The 17,406-nt window shown below is 41.7% G+C and overlaps 1 protein-coding gene across 3 annotated transcripts in view; it reads right to left on the minus strand.

Moving 5' to 3' along the window:
• GSPT1 (G1 to S phase transition 1) overlaps positions 1 to 17,406 on the minus strand; it is a 36,724-nt gene that overhangs the window by 8,939 nt on the left and 10,379 nt on the right. The window contains exons 1-11 of one of the 3 annotated variants that reach the window (XM_029049634.2): positions 14,867 to 15,094; positions 11,069 to 11,113; positions 10,940 to 10,981; positions 10,058 to 10,285; positions 8,944 to 8,977; positions 6,996 to 7,073; positions 4,073 to 4,253; positions 2,908 to 3,062; positions 2,309 to 2,449; positions 1,683 to 1,776; positions 1,173 to 1,253 (exon numbers count right to left, since the gene is read on the minus strand). In XM_029049634.2, the coding sequence (XP_028905467.1) occupies positions 1,173 to 1,253; positions 1,683 to 1,776; positions 2,309 to 2,449; positions 2,908 to 3,062; positions 4,073 to 4,253; positions 6,996 to 7,073; positions 8,944 to 8,977; positions 10,058 to 10,285; positions 10,940 to 10,961 (1,014 nt within the window). In that variant the 5' untranslated portion in view covers positions 10,962 to 10,981; positions 11,069 to 11,113; positions 14,867 to 15,094. Of the gene's footprint in view, positions 1 to 1,172; positions 1,254 to 1,682; positions 1,777 to 2,308; positions 2,450 to 2,907; positions 3,063 to 4,072; positions 4,254 to 6,995; positions 7,074 to 8,943; positions 8,978 to 10,057; positions 10,286 to 10,939; positions 10,982 to 11,068; positions 11,114 to 14,866; positions 15,095 to 17,406 lie in introns of those variants that run through there. The other 2 variants (XM_029049633.1, XM_029049632.1) reach the window with 2 other exon arrangements.

Below are 17,406 nucleotides of genomic sequence, written 5' to 3' on the forward strand. Positions count from 1 at the left end.
GCCAGTGAAAGAGAAAAAACGTGCCACTATGGGGATGCAGAGTCAATGTGTTACTTCCCTACCCAGCTACTCTGCCCTCCCACCCTTCTTCCCCTTCCCCTTTGCTCTGACCCAAGTGTGTCCCTGTGCTTAAAATGAAATGTTGGCCTCTTTCTCTGAAGCACTTTCAATGCTTTTTAAAAGGTACTAAAATTTTTAATTATCTTGTTCCTCTGAGGGTAGATGCCTAAAGAAAATCCCCAACATGGCATGTAGCAATTGTAAAATGTTTTCAGGCTTTGAAGAGCTGCTCCTCTCCACCCCCAGACACCTTCTTCGAAGCGCACCTGCATCCACCTCCAAAAAGTCTAGGTGATGAACTGAGGTGTTTTGTGCACGGAGATGGAGACAAAGCAGAGAACAAGCCTGTTTCCCCGAGGACACCAGAATTTTTGCTGTGACCACTGCTGCTGAATGTACAACTACACATTGAGCCTGGGAATGGAAGGGGGTGCGTGGAAGAAAGGTATGAAGGTATAATGATAGGAGGTCCACAGCAACTCTCTACTGTCATACCCAAACACTGACTCTAGGCTACTTTAGCTCCATCTCACACAATCTCAAATGACTTCCCAAACACCCAAGAAAATGAATATATACGGGGAATACAACTACATAAAAAATGCATATGCCTTCAATCAATCGATGGTATTTGGGAGCTCAGTGTATGCAGAGGACTCTACTAAGCATCTAGGAGAATAAAATATAGTTAAGAAGACACAATTCTTGCTCTTGTGCACTGGTTCCCAGCGTTCTCTCTCAACCCCCAATCCTTATTTGTGAGTGAGAATCCCTTGAGGGCCAAGGACTGGTCTACTTTTAATCAGTGCTTTGCACATAGTAAGCACTTAATAAATTCCATTAAACTCTACTGACAGGATGACGAGTTTAAAAGATGGGAGCTGAGAAGTAGGGAAACAAGAAATGAAGGACAGAGAGAAGAAAAGATAAATATAAGGAGACTGGGGAAGTAACCAGGAAATGGAAGAGGAAAGGGGCGCAGAGTGAGAGCAATCTTTCATTATTTTCACACAATGAAGGCATTGTTTCCATTCTTCATTGTTATTCCAATTAAAAAAAAATCAATGGGAAATAGCTTAAAAATCACAGAGGTCACAAGCTATCATGCCTACCTTGTTTGGCATCATCACAAGCTGCTGTCCTTTACAAATGGAACCTGATTCCAGCTTACCCAAGACCACAGTGCCCATATCCTTTATAAATAAAAAAAAAAAAACAGTGCACCATTAAGGTCTGCAACCAACAAAACAGTCTTTCTATTTTCTGGACTGACTGCAGATACCACCTAACTCACCTGAAAACACTGCCTAATCTCAAACACAAAACAATCCCAGTCAAATCCTTATCCTGTTTTGCACCCCAAAGGGCCAGTGAAGGGGATAGAGACAACACGTGTTTACTTTGGAAAGATTATAAGGAAAGGAATTAAAGGGGAAATTGGAGAACTGAAAACTAATTGTGCAAAAATTGGAAACGGTATTTTACTTTAGGCTACTGATGAAGGCTGCCATTTAATATAAAACTCGCGATGCTGAATGTGGAAAGGACGAGTAACAGTTCTGTGGAAGAACGGAATGTAGAATCGCAGCACCCCACCTACTGATCTCGATTTGGTTTAATACCTTGTATTTATCCACTATTGGCAGCCTGATTGGTCCATCAACTGATCTGTTGAAGTTTGGCAAATTATCCAGGTACGGAATAAACGGTAACCCACTGAAAAGACAAAACACATTTATTTGCAACTGCGGTATTGTCTTGGATGACAATTTTGGAAAACCTCTGTGATAAAAGACAGGCAACAGTATAAAGGCCAAGATATGCAGTAACCCTTTCATTGAAGCAGTCTTACTATGTTCAAACCAGTTCTGTTTCCTTCTTTAGGATCTCGGTTACTCTGTCCTATTGGAGAATAGGAATCAAACTCAGGATAGAAATATTTTTGCAAAAAAAGCATCTGTAGTGATCAAATGACTAGATTTTAAAGGCAGGGCCAAAACAGTTATCGGTGGTGTATACTCCGCTGACCTTGACCACCTTCCTGGACAATGAAAGGAAAAGAGCGACTCCGTTTTCCAGATCTGCGGTAGCGCCTCTAGGCTGTAAGTATACAACATCATACTCTCCCAAGTGCTGAGTGCAGTGCTCCACACTCGGTAACAGCTTAGTAAATACCACTGATTGATTGCTGGCTAGGCTTAAATTCCAAAGTTGCGAAACTACAAGTAAACTATGAAAAGATACTTACATATACCAAGGGCAGAAATCTGCTTGTTCTTTAAGATTCGCTCCCGTCAGGCCTGAGCAGGGCATAAAGTGAATATCCTTTTTGGGATTGAAGCCAACTTTTTTCAAAAATGGCACCAGCTTCTCTTTACATTCTTCATATCTATAAATATTTAGTAGTAAGAATGAATTAATTGTAAAAAAGTAAGGAACGCACCAATCCTAGCTTCATTATTGCTGACAGTAATGAGAGATTCATCACTCATTACAAGGTGGAAGTATCGCTCAGTGAGCTGAGCACCCAGCAGAAAGTTGGAGACAGAGGATTCAACTCCCAGCTCTACTGTGGATGTCCTTGGACTTCCATCAGCATTTCCACAGAGTTGAGCTGGGGCTCCTTACATGATCATCTGGACCAGAAAAAGCAACTACAGTTCTGGCTTTCAGGTCATTTCTTTTGTTATGCTGCAACATACGCAACCTAGTCAGTCTGATTTCTATTGCTAAAACCTAGCAGTAATCTACTGGCGGTACTTGAGCAAAAACGCTCATCTCTTTATAATAGGACTGCAAAGACACAGAAATGTATATCTGGAAAAAATTTCAACAAGGCAGACTAACCTTTCATTACTCCAGTTTACCGTCGGATCATCCATCTTATTAATAAGGACTATCAAGTGTTTTACACCTGCTGTTTTTGCCAACATGGCATGTTCTCTTGTCTGACCACCTTTTTCAAATCCAGTTTCAAACTCGCCTTTTCTGGCCGAGATTACCTATTATAGGCAAAAGATAGACACGACACTCTTTATTCTTCTATACCTCCACCGCCAGCACTAAAATATCCCATAATTTAAAATCACATTAAAAATGATACAAAAAAAGGGGAAAGGAAGAAAAAGAATACACATATTTTTGGTTCTTCAGTTCAAGTACCTGAACATTGTGAGTGGAACGAATCTCAAGTATAACTAAGAAGTGTTAAATTAACACAAGCCTTAGCAACAGTAATTCCCAGAAAAAATTTCTTCCTATTTTCTGAAATATTATTTGTCTGAATATATGACATACACGGTGTCTCCTAGGTTGATTTGACGACTGCTTCATTATTGTTATGGTATTTGTTGGGTGCTCACTATGTGTCAAGCGCTGTTCTAAGTGCTAGTTAGACAGTCCCAGGCCCATGCTCCTTCCACTAGGCCATGCTAGCGGTATTTGTTAAGTGCTTACCATGTGCCTAGCACTGGGGTAAGTGCTGGGGTAGATAAATATATAACAGGTCAGGCACAATCCCTGTCCTACCCGAGAGAGAACTGATATTTAATCTCCATTGTAGGACAAAACTGAGGCATAGAGAAGTTTAGTGACTTGCCCAAGGTCACACAGCAGACAAGTGGCAGAGCTGGGATTAAAACCCAGGTTTTAGGGTTAAAGGAGTTATTTTGAGTATTGAGCACCACAAAAAAAAGTGCTTCTTTTCCGTAAACAAAGAATCCAGTTTCTATTAGAATGAATTACTTTGTAATATTTCAAAAGAAAGCAGGTTCACAGCATACTCTTTCACTGGTTTATCAAGCTGCAAGATCATGCTTCCCAGTTGAAGTACCAAAATGATGATGGATTATAAAATCGTAAAGGAGCACAATGGCTCTACTCCCCTTCAGTGTTGTGAACGCCCCCCCCCCCCCCCACAGGGTACCGTCATGCCTCCAGGGGAAAACTTGAGGCCAACAGGATAAAAATGAGGGCAACAAAAACTGTAACATGGTGAATTAGCGATGCTTACCAGTACAGCCAGATCAGCTTGAGAAGCACCACCAATCATATTGGGAACAAAGCTCTTATGCCCGGGAGCATCTAGAATTGTGAAGTGCTTCTTTTCTGTTTCGAAGTATGCTCGCCCCACTTCTACTGTTTTACCTTTGTCTCGTTCCTCCTGGTTTGTGTCTAAGGCCCAAGACAAGTACCTGAAAGAGTAACAATCAAAGATCCCATTATTCAAAATGTAGGCTCACACCTGGGGCAAAACTGCCTTCCTTTTTTTGTGCGAAAACATCGCTTATGTGTAATGGTGGTTCAGTATCTGAAGTATTCGATAAATACCCTATATCCCCCACAAATAGATTTTAAATTCGTTATGGGCAGACAACATATATGTCTGCTAAGTCTGTTGTATGGTACTGTCCCCAGTGCTTAGTACAGTGAAGGAGCATGGCATAGTGGAGAGAGCCCGGGCCTGGGTGTCAGAAGGTCATGGGTTCTAATCCCAGCTCCGCCACTGGTTTGCTGTGTGACCCGGGCAAGTCACTTCACTTCTCTATGCCTCAGTTACCTCATCTCTAAAATGGGGATTGAGACTGTGAGCCCCATAAGGGACAGGGACTGTGTCCAAACCCCAGTGCTTAGTACAGTTCCTGGCACATTGTAAGCACTTAATAAATACCATAATTATTATTACTATTACTACAATGCTCTTCACAGAGTGTGTCCTCAATAAACGCCATTGATTGATTGAAATAACAATCCAAAAGTTCATATGGATGAAATACGAGAGTTTGAAAAACACCCATAAAACAAACCACCATATGACACTAGTAGTGATACTGTTCTCTCAGAGTTGACCTCGGGCTTTGTAGATCCCCGAGGAAAACATTTCCAAGATAGTCTAATACATGGGAACCATTAGAGAAAATGTATTTTGTAAAATCATCTAAGACTTTTATAGCTCATATTTTGACATCTCAATACCCAACTACTTCCACAGGATTTGCTATACATAGGAAATGGATGGTTCAGGGTTGGTTTTTTTTTTTTAATACCTTTATACATTTCAAAAAAGCTCAGGTTTTGAAAATAATTTAGGTAAAAATTTTAAAACTTATAACTTTATCGTAGCTTTTATGATTTTAACCCACATCGCAAGCATTCCTTTGATATCAGTATCGACATTTGTGAATGAACAATCAAGCACTTGGACATCATAGCTCTCTAATGGTACACATCTTCTAATACTGTTGCTTCTCCCCTTGAAACTGACTTCATTCATTCAATAGTATTTATTGAGCGCTTACTATGTGCAGAGCACTGTACTAAGCGCTTGGAATGTACAATTCAGCAACAGACAGAGACAATCCCTGTCCTATGATGTGGGCTCACAGACTTTAATGTCTGTCTCCCTCAATGGACTGGAAATTTTTTTGAAGGCAGGGATCATGTGTTTTAACTCCAAAGGATTCTTCCAAGTGCTTAATACTACAGAGCTCTGGACAGAGTAGGCATTCAACTACTGATATATAATTTGCTTAACTTAAGGCATTTGACTCAGATATCGACCCAAAATTAAACAATATACAAATCTTGGTTTTGGAGAGAGGGTTCTAAATAAGAATAATTACACAGAAACAAGGCAAAAATGACCACAAGTACCAGCTGTCCACAGAAATTTTTAAAGAGTGGAAGAAGGGGCACACTACCAACCCCAAGGGAAAAACACCACAAACCCCTCTAACCTCCCCCCCAAAACCCCCACCAGCCATGACATATTTTAAAATGCCCAAACCTTCCAGACCCCATATTCTAAAATTGTGATTGGCACAGGGAAAGCACTTAAACACCACAATTATTATTCCATAGGCAACACTGTGATAATGAGTCATCACATGATGAACTAAATTGATAAGTTTTCCATAACAGAATTGAGGTGAATCTGTAAGTCATCTTTAATCCACTTTGGCAGTGAAAGTGCTATGAAAAAACTCAGCAAAACCAACCAATTCCATATCCTAGGTATAGTGAACAAGTGTTCTGCCAAAGACATCACACTGAAGAGCTGAAGCTGGCTCAGAAGGAGAAGTTGAAGATGCCAGGGTTTCTACTGAATTCCAAATTCACATTTCACCCATTCTTTCAAGATTCAATTACCCCTTCTGGCCATCCTTTCTTTTGTAACAAAGGGAAATTTTACGGAATGAAAAAAACTAAAAACCAACCCTCCGAAACAAAACGAAAAAAACCACCCCACACACCACAGCAATATGACCCTGATAAAACTGAGATTTCAAGCGGCTGAAAATTCAATTTTAATGATCCCACAGACAACCACTCCAGTAATCCAAACACATATTAGAACACTAAAAGTAATACTCCAACTAGGATGGCAATTTATAATGAAAATATAACATGGCGGAGTTAACACTGCTATAGATAACATGAGCTTCTGTGTAACAGTCTCACTGTGCAAATATGCTTAGGCAAAATTTCACACACTATTAATAACAAATACTGCCTGGATCACTATCTCTGTTTCAACTTTGCAGGCAGGAACTTTGACCAAGGCTTACAGTGACATTATTTACCTAAGATTCTGAATAGTATCTAGACATTTTTGGAACAAGCTCTTTGGGACAAAACTGACGAGAACAAAGACCCCTGATCTAACCCTAAGGAGAAGATTCAATCTTGGAGAACTGTTTAAAGGTTAATGCAAAAAAATGGGAGTCTACCATCACCTTCTCCTAAAAAGCAAAGCACCCACTGAGGCTGAAGGAAAAATCTGATGCCACAGAGGACAATTATGCTTATTTTTCATTTTGAGCATTGGCAGACTGATCTGTGAAATAAAACACACAGTATCACTACTTCCTCCAAGGGATCATTAGACCATCTGTCTAGTTTTTAAGCTTTATCATCATACTAAATGGCTTACATACCAGGTTTCTCTATTTTTTTCTTTAGCTTCCCTTTCATATTTCTCAAGCGTTCTTTTGTCAACCATGCCTGTCAAGTACCTGAAAAATAAAATTGTTTTAGAAAGCTTTTAAAATACTTGGCAACTCAATTTCTCTGCAATTATGTCTAGTCGACGACAAATTACTCAGTGAACTCAGAGGCAAACCTTGAAGAAGCTGTCAAGAGAAATTCCAATTTCAGACAACTGCCCTATTTTAAAATGTCAATATTAGCTTTGCAAAGGTGAATCCAACTGATGTCCCCGCAAGGTTCAAAACCTGATATTCCACAAATCTGAAACAGCTGCTAATGGAATAAGGCACTTAAAAAAATATCTAATGAATATAACACAACACTTTTAATTTTCTCAGCTTTCATACCCGGTTTTGGAATCTTCTAACTGTACCTTCTCGCCTCTCCTGCCTCTTTTACCCCAGCTAGGAACCCCAACCCTCCCATATCAGAGAGACCACAGCTCCCCTCACATCTTCCAACAACCTCAAATTAATTTCCCAGCACCATGAGCCATGGCATCCCTTAAATTCATGCTTGCACTTAAGGAATTTATCTGCACCCTCCTGAGAGTGTATATGTGTGCACGCTTGTACAAAAACACACACAAACACACACAATCCACTCAATTTATTATGTACTATATGCTGTATGTAACATTTGTATGTTATATGTTACTGTTATGTAGTAGTAACAGTATTTATTGTTTACTATATGCAAATTTAAATTCTATATTACAAAACTTTTACATTAATCTCCATCTCCCCCATCTAGACTGTATGCTCATTATGGGCAGGGAACACACCTGCTAATTCTGTTGTGTTACATTCTCCTAAGCGGTCTGCACATAGTAAGTGCTCAGTAAATACCACTGATTGCATATCACTGTACTTAGCACTGGGAAAAGCACAGACTAGAAATAGTAAGGTCTTTTGCCCTCAAGGGGCTCACAATATCTAAGAGCTGTGTCTGTCTCCTCTGATAGAGTGTAAGCAATCTGAGGGCAGGGAATGTGTCATTTTATTTTGTATTTCCCTAGTTCCTCATAAAGTGCCTTTCTCACCAAATGGGTGCTCAATAACTGCTATTACTCCGAGGAGCCAAGCATTTTGCTAAGTTCTGGGGCAGACAGAAGGTAAGCAGATCAGAAGTGCACTATATGCTTTATAGAGAGTCTGAGGTGGTTAGCATATTCGGGCCAAAAAGGGCTAATGTGGGAAGGTTTCATGGAAGAGGGAAGATGTATTCTAGGCAGAGGGGAATGCCTCAGATGTGGAACGCATTCAGATGAAAGCTTTTAGACTTTGGAGAGGATTGCTGAAAGTGGGAATCTTAAAGACAGCATGGAAAAACATCTTGAATTACCTCTAAGTACTTAACTCTGGAACACCTTCCTGCTCTGTTTAGCTTATGAACAGTTCAGAATGCTGAGGCTTGCATTTTGAAAGCCGAAATTTTACTTCCTGACAGTTTCCTTGCTTTTTAGTTTCAGATTTTGAATGGGTTTAAGGAAATTTAATCGTGAAGACCATAATCTTATAAATCCTTCCCAAATAAACTGAGACTACATTTCCACATTTTTATTTACTAAAAAATCTCACATTTTTTTCCTCTTGCAGCTCCACAGGGTTCACTATTCTCTACCCTGTGACAAGTGCAATTCAAGGTTGACAAGGGGGCTACCTAGATATTTGAAATTAGCAAACAAGGCAGTCTGAAATACTAAGGTATTGAGAGAAGACATCAAACTAAAGAGGTAAGCAAAAGCAGAGGGCATCTGACTGGTGGTAATTTTGTTTGAAGAACTGAGTCAACATTTGTTTGTCGGAACATCAATGCGGAAGGTAGTAAGAGTCGTATAAAGGGAAATTTTCCCCTCTCAGAATTTAAAACTAGTTAGATAAGCTGTCTACTTACATGATCTGTCCTCCAATGGTAGACTTGCCAGCATCTAACAAAAACAGTAAGTTCACAAATGTTTTACAGATGTGAAAAACATTGAAAAAAGGCTCAGTGAAAATGAACACAGACCCTAGTGTTATATTTACTTAATTAAAACCAGTAGTAGTAGTAGAAAACGCTGGCTATTTCAGTTCTGAGTTTGATCATTACTTGAGCCTCTAAGCTTTACCTTCTAAAACTAACCATCAACAAAAAATGTACCCATTTTTCATTTTGGGGCACTAGCTGTCTTTGGATGAACGGCCACATGCTTCCAAAATTAAGTTGAGGCATTTCGGCCAATGAGAATTTAATAAAATAACATGAGAAGTGAAATTTAGAACAATAACATTATACTGCCTACTCACCCTGGTGGCCACCGCCAAATTATGGGGTGGTCGCCACGGGACTCACCAGCCCCGGATATTTCGATCTATTCCAACCGAGGACTACGTCAGAGGGATCCCCTCCCACCTTGAAGTCATTTAGGTGGCAATACTATAGTACTGTATGAGGAAACCCCAAAGCAGTGCTTTTGACTCTTGCTCTCCTTGGAAAACAAGGCTCTGGCTGTGACTATATAAGACACAATATTTGCAGGACTAGCAGACCTGACAGGAATCCAGAAATCACTTCAGATGATTCATTTCCTGCTTCACAGTACATTATGTTACTTAATGATCCACAACAACTCATTTATTTTAAAGCTCTGTACTATTATATTCATGAATAATTAACAGAACTTCACAGAAAAGGCAAAAAGCCTCCCAACTACTAACTTATACAGAAATAAGCAGGATGTTTAATACCACCTGTAATTCCAACGTTGAAGATCCAGTCTTTCAAGCAAAGGACGTCTGTCCCAATTTTCCTCTAAAGCCCTAAGCCATCAGCTGTGGGAAATCCTGTACTACTTTGCAGTCAACTAACCTAATAAACGATGGGCCTTTTCCCCAGGGCCAGAAGCCAATCTTTACTTCACTCTACATACTCTACATCTCCAGCTCTCCAGGACTCCAGAGTCGGGTCAATATGGACTTACATACAGTCATCACCACCCTACACCTCCAATTATCGACGCGCCACTTACCTACATGCCCTATGAACACTACATTTACATGTTCTTTTTTGGGAGCACCTGGTGGTGCCACCACAGATTTAGGTTTTGGTATTTCTTCCTCCTCCTCCATCATTTCTTGGGCATTTTCCTCTGGGGCTCCTCCATCCCCCATAGGGCCACCTCCGGGCTCAGCTTCACTTGGTTCTTCTTTGTGCTCCCATGATTCTTCGGGAGACATTTCTGTCTCTCCATTCTCTACTGGAAATAAAACACATTTAAATGTTGTAACTGTTCAGCTCTACTTCAACTGCTGATGGTGTTTTTTTTCTTTAAATAAAGAATGGTTACCCTCCCGGTTATAAATGATCGCTTTGAAGATGCTAAACCTCCCTGCCTAATGTCTTGATACCCGAAAAGCAGTCAAATTTCTTTACTGGGTAATGGGTAATAGCTTTCAAGATGGCTTTTATCAACATCAGAAAGCTGAGTCGCTGATATTAATGCTCTTCAATTTTAGCAAAGAAGAATTTTTATGGAAAAGGCTAAATTAAACTTGGATTTAGGAGTCCATAATGGTCCAAAATAGAGGTGATCCAGTTTATCGGACTAAAACAAAGAGATTTGAAATTTAGAAGGAAAAAAAAACCCCACTCTTCTTCTCAAGTGTTCTGACTTCAGTGACTGTTTGATGTAAATTTCAACAATCAGCATGCCAAAACCAGAAAATATTAACGAACATTAAATGAATAGGTACCAAAAAGGAAAGAGTTCTGTGACAGGAAAATGGAACAAGAGCAAGTACTTTAACTTAAAAATGCTCCATTTCAGAACAATACTTACACCTGCCCTTAAATCTTATAAGGGATTGAAAGCGATTCACTGAATCATATTAAAGATCAGAAAGTGTCTTACCTACAGGTTCTGAAACTTCCATTCCAACAGCAGAATTTGAACCTAGAGAAAACATCGAGTTATGAAGTTATTTATGAAGATATCTGTCTTCACCCTCAAACCCCAAAGATAATTAGTTTTTCTTTTTACCTTCGCTCAACAATGACTGCTCCTCCTGAGAAGGTTCGACAGGTGCTGTTGAATGAAAATTAAATTCCAACATTAAAAGCACATTTCTGTGTTCACTCTCTTATAAACAGAAAGGAGCCAGGGTTCTATCAAATCAACAACTACAGATGGAGCTCTCTGCCACCCCTTTAGACCCCAGACAGACCTCCAATCCTGGACAAACCAGTCCCCCAGTTTTCCCTTTAATGTCCCTTGTTCAGGACCTATTCACCCACCAACTTGCTAATTCACATCTGTGGCAACCATGGCCTTTGGAAGTAACATAAGCCAACAACTATAATGATCAGATCTCCTAGATCTGACTCTTCCCCTCTCTCTCCCCAGATCCTGGAAGTTGATGGGGGCGGGAGGGGGTGCTTCGCTTGGGAGCAGGTGCCGTGCCGGGCCATGGGATAGGAAGTCGTCTCATTTTCCACAAGACAATGGAACCACACTAGGTAGGCTTAAAGCGGGCCGAGATCCTGAAGGCTGCCAGTTTGCTTTAGCGGCCGGATAATTCTAACCTAGCAAACAACAGAGGGGTCAGAGAGGCCCCTGATGCTAGCTGCCTTCCTTCTCAAGTTCGTTCTCAAAATCCTCCTACCACTCCCTACTGTTAGCTAATTACTCTTATTAGTGACACTGGTGTCCTTGTTTTAGCAACAGAAAAACCTCTAAATACTTGTTTCCTCATTTTACTAACTCTGACTTCGCTAGAGACAAAGCACTTTCTCAGTTTTTTAAGGCTCCGAGCTGCGAAAACCAATAAAGGCTACCGTTTTGATAACTATTAAAAACTAGCACATAAGAGGATGAGGAGCTACTCGCTCCCTTCACCAGCATGGTTTTCAGCCCCCCAGATATGGCTAAATTCAGGAACACACCTAAAGATGATAGACTTGGTCCACTTGGAATGCTGCATTAGGCTCAACATGTATGCCACGCGTGCACACGCAGACTTGCACATTAAGTGCTATCTCACAACACACAATCGCATACTTGGGGGAAGAGGAAACTAAAAAAAGAAAGCAAGGCTGACTTGGAGCATTCAAGGTTGGGGGACGGTCACCAACAGTAGATTCCCCCACTATTCCCAGGATAAAGGAAGATGGAGATCTGATCACTCCCAGATTTCTGCTTGCACAGGGGCAGGGCTTTCTCAAGCCGGGCACTGGCACCCTCTTCTCCCCTCCCCACAACTGGACCCAGTGCACTTCATGGAGAGGCCACCTGCCAAGGTACCAGTCACTGCTTGCAAAACCACAGCTCCTCCTTCCCCCAAACCAATTGAAGCTTTAAGTCTCAGGGCCTGGAATAGACTGTCGGGGTTATTTCTTCTTCAGGATGGGGTGGGAACATTTTTTTTGGCCTCTATGTCCCGCCAGGCAGCCAAATAGAAGCCAGGGCTCAGGAGAAGGGCCGACGGCGACCTCCTCGGCAGTCAGACAAGAGGGACGAGAGGGACGAACTACAGCAACCAAAAGGAGAACAGTGGTGTGTCCTGGGCAAGATTGTGTCAACACAAGCAAGTTTTAAAAATCAATCTTAATATCTGCCAATACTCCTGCAGCACTTTGACAAGCAGACAATGAGGCATCTTTTTTCCGGCACCTCTGGATTTCTCCATTTTGTTAGAATTAGCTCCTTGCCACTTAGACTATATTGTTGCTTTCTTTTGTTGTTTTTCAAGATTACCATTTGGCTAAAAAGAAATTGCAGAGCAGGACTCACTGCTTCTTAGTCTCCGGGACCATTCTAACATGGTCCTTTAATTTGCTGAGTGAAGAGAGATAACGTTCCCTTCAGTATAAATAAGGCCTCTGGGGTTAAAAAACTGAAGCACTTTTTCCAGTACCGTTCTTCTCTTAGCTGTGTTGCACATCCAACCATGCAGACCAACATACTAAGTCTCCACCCTTCCTCAAGCCTGACCCATACTTCAAGCACGGAGGGACGGATAGGGGAACACCCAGAAGCAGCAGGGCCCCGTGGCGAGAACATGGAGCTGGGAGTCAGAAGGACCTGGGTTCTAAACCTGACTCTGCCAAATTGCTGGCTGTGTGAACTTGGGCAAGCCACTTCACTTCTCTGTGCCTCAGTTTCCTTAACCGTAAAAGGGGGATAATGGTTCTCCCTCCTATTTAGACTGAGCCCACTTTTCTGTGCCTCAGTTTCCTCCACTGAAAAATGGGGATACTGATTCTCCCTCCTATGTGAGCCCCATGAGGGACAGAGACTTGTGTCCGACCTCGTTAACCTGTACCTAACTCCAGGACTTAGAATAGTGTTTGACACATAGTAAGCCCTTAACAGATAGCATTAAAAAAAAAGAGTGTGGGGGGGAGGGGGACGGTGCCTCCTAGAATTATATAATTCATATCATTACTATGGAATCATAGTAAAGACTTCTGACTGAAATCCTGAAAATAGCTGGTTAATGAAGGCGACTGAGACCACAGAAGCTACTGAGGCGGATACCCTGGCAACCTCTCGCTGATCTATGATGCTTTGGCAGTGCATCAGTACTGTGCCGCGGTCACTCTGGTAGTAAATGAATTTCGCCCATTAAATTGGTGCACGCTTTGCAGACTGCTACTTGCCTGAAGCACCCAGTGCCTCCGTGGTACTGGGCCAACCACCCATAGTCAATTCTTTCACAGAGATTCAAGGTCCCAAAGCCTGAGGCCCGCCCACTGTTGACCAGGGGAGACGGTCATTCTGCTGATGGAAAGGGGATGTAAATCTCATCACTGCTCCAGCGGGTCCTTTGTAACTGAGGAAATTTACTGTCGACAACTTCCTAAAGTAGCTCCTCGTTCCCATTCAGTGAGGTAAAAGCAAGATTTAAGGAGTGCTGGGGACTTGGGCAAGGCCAGGCCCTTCCCTAACTTCTTAGGCTACGAATGAAGTGCAAAAATCTGCTAATACTCGAGCAAGACACCTAACACATCTATCGCAAAGTTGTAAGGTAGATGTCAGGAAAAGCTGGAAAAAACCCCAGGGTGGGTCGCTGATGCGCATCAATAGTTCCCTTTTCGATAATCTGATGAAGAGATACTGGACGCTAAGTAGCTGCAGTTGTTTTGGGGAATGAGATATCCGACTAGTCAAACTGATATATGTAGCGGGGAAATGAAATATAATAAACTTGAATGGAAGATTTATAGGGGAGGTGACCGTTTCCAAATTTCAGTCAAGTTGACATAATTTTAGTTTTTAGTTCCTGGGTGCCAATTCCATGCCAACTAACTGCTTTGGGCATCTTGGCTCAAGTATAAGTAGTACTGTGATCGTTAAGAATAATTCTAAGCCTGCACTACATATGATAAATAGGACTTATAAAAAAAGGAGATTACCCTGGATTTAAATCCTTTTTACTTTCTCTCACACAAGTGCAAATTATTCTGGGAAAAAAAAAATCAGATTAACTTCACTGTTAAATAAGTTCCTTGACCTCTTAACAAATGGCTCACTTCATTTAGCAGCCATGATTAAGGCAATCATGATAATTACAGTGAAATTGGGGAGAGAGGGAGAAAACGAGGAATACGGGGTTGGATCTTAACGCCATGAAGCACAAGACGGGGTGAGGCTTGCAGACCCTCCAAAAACAACTGAGTCTCAAATCAGAAGCTCGACGGTGGCAAAATTAAGCCCAAGAGGGGGAGTGAGGTGTGACCACAAAAAAAAGGGGTTACATAAAACTTACGCAGTCAAGTTCTCTCATAATATGTGGTTGGGAAAGGAGCAGAAAAGCTGAATAAAATCAAAAGACATTACCTTAAACAGCAAACAAACTCTGGGTTTAGTAGCGTTTCTGAATCCAAAACCACTCTAAAGCCAATATGAAAATCGGCAGAAGCTGAGCTCAGTTTTAAAAATAGATATGAAATCTCAATTCACCTGTATACTGACTTGCCAGAGACAAAACTGTTAATAAACTAATAACCTGGGTATTTAATATTTACTGAGCAATCTTGAATTCTAATATCTTCAAGCAGAGACAATACCTAGGTCTGATCTGCCTCAGGTTTAAATCATAGATAACGGTTAATGATAGAACTCTAAGACACTGTCAAATATACACCCAGTTGTTTTCATTCATTCATTCATTCATTCATTCATTCATTCATTCATTCATTCATTCATATTTATTGAGTGCTTACTACGTGCAGAGCACTGTACCAAGTCCTTGGACTGTAAATTCGGCAACAGTTAGAGACAATCCCTGCCCATCAACGGGCTCACAGTCTAAACTAATAATTACGATATTCGTTAAGCGCTTACAGGTAGGCACTGTACTAAGCACTAGGGTAGATACAAGATGATGGGGTTGGATACAGTCCCTGTCCCACATAGGGCTCACAGTCTTCAACCCCATTTTATAGATAAGTTAACTGAGGCACAGAGAAGTGACTTGCTCAAGGTGGGAGAGCAAGGATTAGTCCTCTGACTTGCAGGCCTGTGCTCTTTCCACCACACTGCACTACCTCCCTTAAAACACAGGAGTTGTGCTCTCACAAAATCCAGTTTATGTTTATTAAAACTCATGGGAACTTTGGAGTCCAACACCTCTGTCAAAAAAGAGGAATATTTGCTAATGATTTCTTTTTTTTTTTTAGGGAAGGGTAGACATGGGTTGGCTGGGGCGGGGGGGAGTTAATTGAGAAAGGAGGAAGGAAAAAAAAACTTGTAGGTCAAAAAGATTGAACTATTTCCAGGAGGTAACATCTTCTGAAGGAAAAAGTAATCTTGGCAAAACTAAAAATAAAACAGAACGCAAAACCCCCAACAGTATATTATTTCAAGTAAAATCACTAGTGCTTCCTAACGAGTCTTTCAGTAGTTTGTAAAAGCACCAAAATTCCTGATGAGGAGGATTCTTCGACTCCCTCAAGTGTCAGCAAAGTTGGCGAGCAAGGCCTTTGGAGAGAAAGTGTCATCAAAGCAAACTAAATTACTTAGTCAAATCAGAATACGCACATTTGCTCCTGTTCCCTATCTCCGGGAGGTTCCTCGGTAGATCCCCTTTCAAAATTCTTTGGAGCGTTTTACTAGATGAGTTGCTCTATTTGCAACTCGGTTCATTCGGAAGAGTCCAAGGATGCCATTTTTCTGCTTTCCCCAGAGCCCCCCCGGCCCCACTTTGAGGAAATATTTCCCAGCTTCATTTGCTTCCTTCGGAGACCCTCCTCCCCTCAACTCCGGGAAGAAGTCTGTAGCTAGAGTTGGACTACCTGGGCTACTCCTGTTGTAGGGCACGACAGAAGTTGAAAGTTTGTGGAAGTGGTGAGGAGTGAAGGACAGATGTGAGGATACTGGCTCTATACTCTGAAGGACACAGATGTTGTCATTACTGGGTTAGTCACGGTCCAACCAGCCCAGCAGAATTTCCAATAATGGTGACAGACTGACTGATGTGATTGATGTCTGGCTTCCTTGACACCCATCCTAGAGGCCAGGGACGTTTTCCCCAATAAATCAGTGGTACTTACTGAGTGCTTACTATGTGCAGAGTACTGTACTAGGTGCTTGGGAGAGTCCGATACATCTTAATGTCAGCTAATGTAACTTACTGAAAAATTACCAGAACAGCTGCAGACGGAGGTGGGGTGTTCTGGGAGGGATGTGTCCATGGTGTCGCAAAGAGTCGGAGACGACCCGACGGCAAAAGACAAGACAGGGTGACCTATCACAGACCTCTCATCTACGCAAAACCCTCCAGAACCAACTACATTTTCTGCCTGCACAATTTCCTGTGGTATTAAATCCCACATTTATCACCTGCTGTGTGAATAAATCATTCCTTCTGCTTGTTTTGAACTTTCCCTCTTCAATGGTTGCCTCCCATTGGGTTCTGGGGTGGGATCTGGTGGCTACAGCTTTCATGTTCGCCCTGACCACCCCCCTTCACGGTTCTGAAGACTTCCATTTTTACCAAATTTAGGTTGCTGGGCTCCTTCCGCAAATACACCCACCTGTGCGTTGGAGTTAGAAAGTCAGGCAAAGGAAGGAAATTTTTCTTCAAGGTCACTGGCACGAAAAAACAACAAAAGCCCCACACCACCAGGCCCTGTGATGGACCAAACAGGATTCCATTTTCCCCATCACCTCCTCTGCTAGATGCTTCAACCAATTTTGAAACCTTTAAGGAACAAGAATTGCCAAATGGAATACCCCTTAAAAAGACACGTGAAAGCCAATGGAAATGGTGAAGCTACCCGAGGGCACAAGTGCACTAGCTTCTACATCACAAACTTCCAGAGGGTTAATACGGGGCCAAACACATTGTGGTACATGCTAGCACTCACTCACCTACC

Source organism: Ornithorhynchus anatinus, chromosome 2, assembly GCF_004115215.2.
Source record: "Ornithorhynchus anatinus isolate Pmale09 chromosome 2, mOrnAna1.pri.v4, whole genome shotgun sequence".
Lineage (NCBI taxonomy): Eukaryota > Metazoa > Chordata > Mammalia > Monotremata > Ornithorhynchidae > Ornithorhynchus > Ornithorhynchus anatinus.